Source organism: Montipora capricornis, chromosome 10 (genome assembly GCF_036669925.1).
Source record: "Montipora capricornis isolate CH-2021 chromosome 10, ASM3666992v2, whole genome shotgun sequence".
NCBI lineage: Eukaryota > Metazoa > Cnidaria > Anthozoa > Scleractinia > Acroporidae > Montipora > Montipora capricornis.
In genome coordinates this window covers 31094528-31102477 of record NC_090892.1, presented here as the reverse complement: position 1 = coordinate 31102477, position 7950 = coordinate 31094528, and the positions used below count along the sequence as shown (strand labels likewise).

The 7950-nt window shown below is 38.3% G+C and overlaps 2 protein-coding genes across 2 annotated transcripts in view; one reads left to right on the top strand and one right to left on the bottom strand.

The window, feature by feature from the left end:
• Positions 1 to 980, top strand: part of LOC138019180 (uncharacterized) — a 2974-nt gene extending 1994 nt beyond the window's left edge. The window contains exon 2 of the mRNA XM_068865877.1: positions 1 to 980. This exon is cut by the window's left edge and continues 835 nt beyond it. Coding sequence (XP_068721978.1) covers positions 1 to 78 — 78 coding nt within the window. The 3' untranslated portion in view covers positions 79 to 980.
• A 3778-nt stretch (positions 981 to 4758) lies between these two features.
• On the bottom strand, positions 4759 to 7384 carry LOC138020660 (uncharacterized). The gene is made up of 3 exons (XM_068867598.1): positions 7241 to 7384; positions 6721 to 7182; positions 4759 to 4842 (listed from the first exon to the last, which is right to left on the bottom strand). The coding sequence occupies exons 1-3, from the start codon at positions 7382 to 7384 to the stop codon at positions 4759 to 4761; spliced, it is 690 nt and encodes a 229-aa protein (XP_068723699.1).
• Between the last annotated feature and the right edge of the window lie 566 nt (positions 7385 to 7950).

Sequence of the window (7950 nt, the reverse complement as noted above, 5' to 3'; positions counted from 1 at the left end):
GAGAATGCACTTGAGGAAACTGTTGAAGCTTCTGTTATGCTGCGCTACAATAACAACCAGAGAAAGACGATTCAGTGATTCATCATAGTGAACACAAAAGCGAATATGGCAGTCATCAAAATTGTAGATATTTTCAAATATTGTTTTGTTTGTTAACATCAGTGAATGTTAAATAGCATGATTTTTCTTGAAGGTGAATAGCCGATATTTAAAAGACTCCCATAAACTGATGTAGAATAAGATACACAGGTGGAGGGACTAAAATATCATCTCTGTAGGTATACTAATGTCAGCGAGTAGAAAGGAAAACATAAATAAGTAAATAACTCGTATAGATGTGCAAAGATTTACTTTCATCAGTAGTAGAAACTGATTTTTTGAGTTGATAAAAAGCAACTTTTGAGCAACTTTCTCGTGAAATGAGCAACTTTTGGGCAACTTTTGAAAATTTTTGGGGCAACTTTTGAGAGATATCCGAGCAACTTGTGTAAAAGCCTAGCCGCAAAGCAGCGAGGTAAATATTCTGCCACTTTTCACCGAGATTGAAAAGAATAATTGTTTTAGTATATGTTACAGGTAAATTTGAAATTCAGGTTGAAATGATTTCAATCCAGTTAAATTTAATTTTAACCTGGGTTGAAATTGAAAGTACGAAACATGAACAAAAATTTAATCAGTTGTTCGCAAGTACGTGTATATTGGTAAGTAAATCGGTGCTGGAAGGAAGGGAATATGGTTAACGTACGTTTTTCATGAGTCAGTCTGTAAAAACGCCACTGGTTGTTGTTAAGTCTAAGCACTGATTTTAAATGGTTAGCATTAAGGTTGGAGTTAGGCATACTGTGCCTGATAACCAATTCTGCTTTTCTTTCTAAGGGCTTTTTAGAAGGACATTGTTCATTGATGAATCTCCTTTAGAGGGCAGGGGGAAACAATATTAAATTATCTTCTAAGGAATAAAAGAACCGAAACATACGTGATTTATTGTTGATTTTTAATTTGCATAGTTGTTTGCTATATCGTTTAATTTGCTTATATGGAATTCGTAATAATCAAAAGCAAGTAAAAACAAAACTTTAAAAGGTCAGGAAAAAGGGTTTTGTAATTTATTGATCAGAAGCCATTTTGCAGGCTCTTGTAAGTGTTATTTCTTTTGAATTTGAATTCTTTTTTAAAATTTTGCTAAGTCTGTTTGTAGTGATAAATCCAAATTTTGTGATTATTTTGACAAATCCCCCTCCAAGTTCTACAATTTTGGCGAGTAGCACATTTGGATGAAGGGGCGTTTCCATTTCCGTTCTATTAATTTTCAGCGCTATATAATCCTGAAGTTTGAACTTCTTCTTTTTCTTCTTCCCTTTCTGGTGTATGATAACTGCAAAATGGTGTATGATAACTGTAAAAATAGCGCTGATAAGCAGTATTTAAGTCTAAGCACCCATTTCAAATAGTGCTCATAAACAGTAATTTAAGTCTCCGGACCCATTTTTGAGCGGTTGGCTTTCAATAACTGTGATTTAGAGGTAGTCTGCAAGTGTCAGACACTGCTCTCCTTCAATGTCTGGTTCATCCACTTTTTCAAATTATTATTTGTGGCTTTTTTATATCTTTTCTCCCAGAGATTCCGAAAACCACTTCATACAGCATTTTGGCAATTGTTCTGTGAATGGTTATGTTTTTTTACAAGCGGTTTCTCCAAGATGACGACACCAGTGGTTCGAAGACGAGTTATTTCCTTTGATTAAACTACAAAGGTTATCTTTTGTAGTTCTGTTTTCCCATGCCACCATCCTTTTTTCACAGTGGGAACGCTGTGTTTGCGGCGAAAATCGGTTTGTTATATCATGACTAGAAATGATGCCTTGTTCCTGGTGTATTTTGCATAGCGACGTAAATAAACTTAATTAGCACAATATTTGACTATTTGTCCTTCAGAATCAAGATCCCAGCTCTTTCAAACAATTTTTGCTTCCGTTGCACTGGAGAATCAGACGGCCGGTTTTCATTCTTCCTCAGATAAATTTTGCCACCCTTGTTCACGAAGTTCCATCGGCGGCCTTTTAGCTTTGTGGATGAGTTGAAATTTTTCTAAGTCTTATTTTATGTCATTTACGCATGTGCGAAATGGTGGTTGTCGTGAAGGCTTGGAAATAGCTTAAACTCATTGGTAGAAAAAACATCTAAACGATTTCATTTGCTGATTTGATGGCTTAGCGGTTCTTACGAACGAGAAGAGCTTTCGGATATTCAGTGGTGGGAGGGTTCGAATCCTTGAAGCGGTATGGAATGTTGGTAGTAAGTAAGGACCGTAAGGGGGGAAGGTAAGAGAGAGACAGTAGGGAGCTTAAGCAACGACAACGGCGACGGCAACGAGAACGTCATCTCAAAATATAAATTTGCGTTATTTTAATCGCTTCGGGTCTATTTCAACGTTTTTAATATGACAAGGGTGTGGTAATTCCTCAAAGATGACACCAGTCGGAACGGCACTCCATTTTAGGAGAGAAAACGAAAATGTATCCTCAAGTGCTGACGTTCTTCATAAAACCAAAAACTTGGCTATTTCACGTTGTTGTTTTGCTGACGACGGCATCGAAATGGACAAAAGTGAAAAACGCACGTGCAGGGCGTGCAAAGCTATTGTTTTTACCCACTAAATATGCAAATGTTTTGACGTTCTCGTTGCCGTCGCCGTTGTCTTTGCTTAAGCTCCCTAGTAAGTGGAGGAAGGACGGAAGGTAAGGAAAAGGTGGAGGAAGCCGTTTTGTTTTTTATTCCCCCTAAAAATCCAGGCCCCATTTTTTTTTAATTACATCCCCCAAAAAGGAGAAACCCTTTTTTAGACAGTTCATAATAACCTAGGTTGAAATTAAATGAACCTGAATTTTACTTCAACCTGTAACATATATACTCGCGAAGTGATCTCAGCAACACTTCGAAAAAAACCATCCAAAGTCGATTTAATTGGCATCTCAATTCAGCCGTTGAAAACGTGCAAGCGACACAATTAAAGCATGCGCGAAAGTGTTTACAGAAGCTTCAAACATGGCAAATCTAAATAACCTTCGTTAAAATCCTCGTCACAAACAGCAAAATGGTCCTTTAGCACCGTTTAAATCAGCAATCTAAATCGAAAGTCTGCTTGTTATAACATTTTCATCGTTCGATCAAAGTTTTTGAGATTCATTTGAAATGAAAATTGAAGTGCAGTTGGCAAAGGATCCACATGAAATGGTGGCTCTAATTGAGGTGAGCGTTAGTTTGTTGTAAAACCCGTCTTGTTTCCTTGGAACCATGCATGTGGAACTTTCTTAAACATTTTTTAATTCCTCGATTTCAGTAAGAAATTCGTTTTGGTGGGCGACCAGCCCTACAAGAGAGAATTACTCCGAGTGAAACAAATTGTTGGCGTGAAGAATGTTTAATTTTCAGCAATAATTATCTGGAAAAACGAAGTCAAACACTGGTTTGCAAAAGTATGAACTCTTCTCTTACCTTTGAAAACTTTCAGGCCAAATTTTGTGGCCTTCTTTGTCTTGTGTACCACAGCATCATTTTGTATTCTCAATATTTCCGATTCATAAATGCTGGCGAGTTTACGCCGGCCATTTTGTTTTGTTTAAATCAAGCATTATTCACTCCGTAGGAAGTGAATAATGCTCAATTACTCCGAGATAGCGAACCAATAAGATTGCTTGAAACACCAAGATCACTGAGTGAGTATATACTAATGTAAATTGACCACCGTACAGGGATTCTAAAAGCTGACGTTTCGAGCGTTAACCCTTCGTCAGAGCAAATCCTCGCAAAATGAGGCCCTGGATTTTGCACTTTAAAGCCTGTCAACTCAGATGCACACCACCCAGGAGTTATGGCGAGCGGCTCTACGTGATCCTGTGTTGACACCCTTGATGCAAGGTGTATTCCCCACGTTAAATCCGCCAGCCCCAAAAATACAATTCTCAGCGTTTGGCAGGATTTTACTCATATCCTGCACGTACTGTTGTGTAGGTGTTTTTCGCTGTTTACACCCTTGCTGGAACGTGATTTGTACTTTGTAAATAAGGAATAAAATAAGTTCCTTTTGACCATCTTGTTGAAACTCCCTGATGAAGTCTGCGAAATCAGACGAAACCGGTCGGATAAATATAAGCAAGTTGACAAGATCTGTTGCTGTGTGCTTCTCACGGGTATTTATTTTAAAAAATTGTTTAAAAAACTAATGAAAAATAATAAAACGTAAACGCTTAAAAGATAAGTTTTAAGACTGGGCTTAAAAGAGCTCAGGTTATAAACTACGTTTAACAATCTGAGGAAGATCATTCCACAGTCCACTGTTTGGGTTCAGAAACAGAGAAAGCGCAATCACCATAGGAAACTAGTCTAGTCGACTATACACCTTTTTCCAAAATGGCCGCTGATTTATGCGCATACAAATTGGCCCTTGTTGCCTCATTCAAGATAAACTATTCTTTTGAATTTTAAGCTTAAGAACGAGGCATCAAGGGCTAATTTGAATAAAAACAAAAGAATATTTAAACGGCGGCCATTTTGGAATAAGCTGTATGGAATCACTGAGAAGTTCCTACCCGATGAACAGAAGCTCCTTGCGGGCTTATAGATTTCCAATAAAACACAAATAAAAGGAGGACTTAATTTATTAAAAGTTTTAAAAGTTACTATTAAACTCTAAACAAAATCCTTTCCTCAACATGAAGCCACTGCAGTGTCTTCAGTAAAGGATTACTATGGTCATATTTACGACCACATAGGATCAGCCTTGCCGCCCTCAGTGATCTGATTTAATTGTAATCTTTTAACCAAGTATTTGCGAAGTCCATACTGCAGAGAATTAAAATTGTCAGGATACAAAAGCATGATGAACTAAGGATTTAGTGCAATGTACTGACAGAAATTTCGCAATGCAAGAAATATTACGAAAAGTAACAAATTGATGCAACTCAGGGTGTGTTCGATTGACCGTATCCCGGAATAGGAATACATGGAATAGAGGTTAGAAATCCTTCGTTTTTACGAAACTTCACATTAAAATTGTCAAACACCTCCTAAAATGCTATTTTAAACATATCTTTATTATCCTTGTTTCTTAAAATACTCCACTGACGCATTCTTATTCCGGAATAGGGTCAATCGAACGCACCCTTAATGTTCCATAATATCCATATTTAGAAGGCTTAATAAATTAACATCAACGTTATTGCTTCGATTAATTAAAACTATTAAGATTACTTTTATAACTTTTACAACGTATGGAAAAAAGACATACTAGTATCATCAAACAGCACGTAATGAATTTTGTAAAAACCATTTACAACACCTTTTTGAGACTAGCAGAATGAATTATTTCTTTCCCTCCATACCACCTTATTTTTAAGGGGTTTAAAAATCAACATTGGAGACTCTACATTTACCCTCATGAATTACACACTTTTTTGATATTTTGCTGGAAGCAATGGATGCCATTTACATGAAATGTACAGCACAAACAGTTAGTTGAGCAAGATAAAGCTTTAATTTGAGCAATTGTTTGTTCATGATTATCATTATGACTGATCCTATTTTTGTCACGAAATAAAGGAAAGCTTGAATCCATAGTTATAGACAAGAAATCCCCGGGTAATCACAAAATATACATTAGCTGACGGTTGGCTGAAATGGTTGAGCATCCGAGTAGCGTGCGGGAGATCTTGAGTGCGACTAAGGCCGGACTAACACTCATGCCAGCATGGCCAACCTGCCGGGGTTTACCTACAAATGCCAGACCGGATCAAATCCCAGACAGTGAGTCCTCTTCTGAAGGTTACGTACGAGGACATAGTTCAGGTACTGCAGGATAATGACGCATGCGAATTTGATGATAGTAGCAACTTTGAGGTTCAGGTTAAGTATTTTGCATATGGTTATATAAGTGTCTTGTTCATTCGTATTCATCCTTCGGGTCTGTGTACGCCTACTACCCACACTTTCGTTTTTGCTTTATTTTATTGTTTGGCCCTTGCCAGCTATCAGTTTGATTATAATATTTTTTGTTTTGATTTCCTATAGTGCGGGGAGTTCGGCCCCTTTAGTGCTTTTTGTTTAAAGTCGTCCGATTCTTCAAAGACCAACCCGCGCCGTCTCGTTCGTTTTAGTTTAAGTACGAGGACCTTCGCTCGCTCGCTCTCGCAGATTCTTCAGGAAAGGCATTGGTTCTGTTTCGTTCATGACGGGGGAAGATGAATTCAGATTTTGTTCAACCCACACAACACATTAAGCACGTCATGATTTACCTCGTGGAAGAACAACATCCGGGAACTTTTTTTAATTACATCATACATGTAAATTACACAGGCATCCCACTAGATATAATGAGATCATCCTAACACCCCCACTTCATCCCACTTATGTGTCCTAGAATTACATCCACATATTATTACACTACGTGAACGTGTTGTCTCTTAAATGGATACAAGAACCAAAAACCAAAAATATAATTCCTAAACTTTTGCAACTTAAATTTACTGTAACTGTTTTGGTTATGACATCAGCTACCATATCGGCAACAGGACAATACTTAATGATTATCTTGCCTGCATTCTGCGCGCTGCAAATGAAATGGTATGGAACATCAATATGTTTCGACCTTCGTTGATTGACTGGGTTCTTGGACAAAGCGATTGTACCTTGGTTGTCCTCAAAAATCAAAACAGGGCCACTTACCTCACCAATGTCCTTCATCATTTGAGTGAGATACATACCTTCTTGGACTGCTGCTGCCAGAGCAATATACTGACCTTCACATGATGATAGAGCCACTGTTGGTTGTTTCCTTGATTTCCAAGAAATAAGAGGACCGGCTCTGTTCAAACTGAAACAGTACCCACTGATACTACGTCTGTCATCTGTAGATGACGCCCAATCAGCATCACTGTAGCCTATCAGTGTAAGACCATCATCACACTTTCTATAGCACAATTCAAAATCAAGAGTCCCCTTCAAGTATCGCAACACATGTTTTAAAGCTATCCCGTGTCCCTTCATCGGAGCAACCAGGAACTGTGACAACTTAGTAACAACCCAGCATATGTCTGGTCTGGTGCATGTCATAGCATACACCAAACTACCCACTGCTTCACGGTATCGTCTAGGATCCACAGGGGTTTCACCATCAAACTCAAGCTTCTGTTCCGAAGGTGTAGACCTTGGCTTAGAAATTAGACATCTCAAATCTCTCAAGCACCTTAGTGATGTACCCCTTTTGATTCATCTTTACAAAGCCATCTCCTTGCTCAAAGTGAATACCCAAAAAGTATGAAAGTCTACCCAGATCTTTCATATGAAACCTCTCCTTCAGCATTCCTTTAGCTTCAGACATTAGCAACATGTTGCTTGCTGCTATAATTATGTCATCTATCCAGACAAGCATGGCAACAAATCCACTTCCAACATGTTCGGTATACACACAATTGTCTTTAGTACATGGTTCCAATTTCCACCCGACTGCTTTAGGCCATACAAAGATTTGTTCAATTTATACACAAGTCTCCCTCCACTCCCTGAGCTCCCTGAGGGAACTTCAAAGCCTTCAGCTTTATCCATATAAATCTCACAATCAATAGGGGCGTTGAGATATGCAGTTTTCACATCCATTTGGTGCAAGACCAAATCATGTGCTGCCATTTGCATTAGCACACGCAATGATGTGAGATTAGCAATTGGTGCAAAGGTTTCCTGAAAATCAATACCTCTCACTTGGCTGTAACCCTTAGCAACATACCTAGCTTTTAAAGTTTTAGCACCAGTGGAACTTTCTTTGATAGTGTACGCCCAACGACTCCCCACTGCATTTTTGCCCTCTGGCAAATCAGACAAAGTAAATGTGTTATTCTTGGTTAGGGAATTCACCTCTTCCTCCATCGATGCCTTCCAATTGCTAGACTCAGGCGAGTC

Excerpts from the sequence above, each read along its gene's own strand:
- LOC138020660 (XM_068867598.1), bottom strand. The coding sequence starts at position 7,384 with ATGTTGCTAATGTCTGAAGCTAAAGGAATGCTGAAGGAGAGGTTTCAT. Across the intron at positions 7,183-7,240 it reads AAAAGGGGTACATCACTAAG|AAGCTTGAGTTTGATGGTGA; the intron begins GTGCTTGAGAGA and ends CCTTCGGAACAG. Across the intron at positions 4,843-6,720 it reads TGATGAAGGACATTGGTGAG|TATGGACTTCGCAAATACTT; the intron begins GTAAGTGGCCCT and ends AATTCTCTGCAG.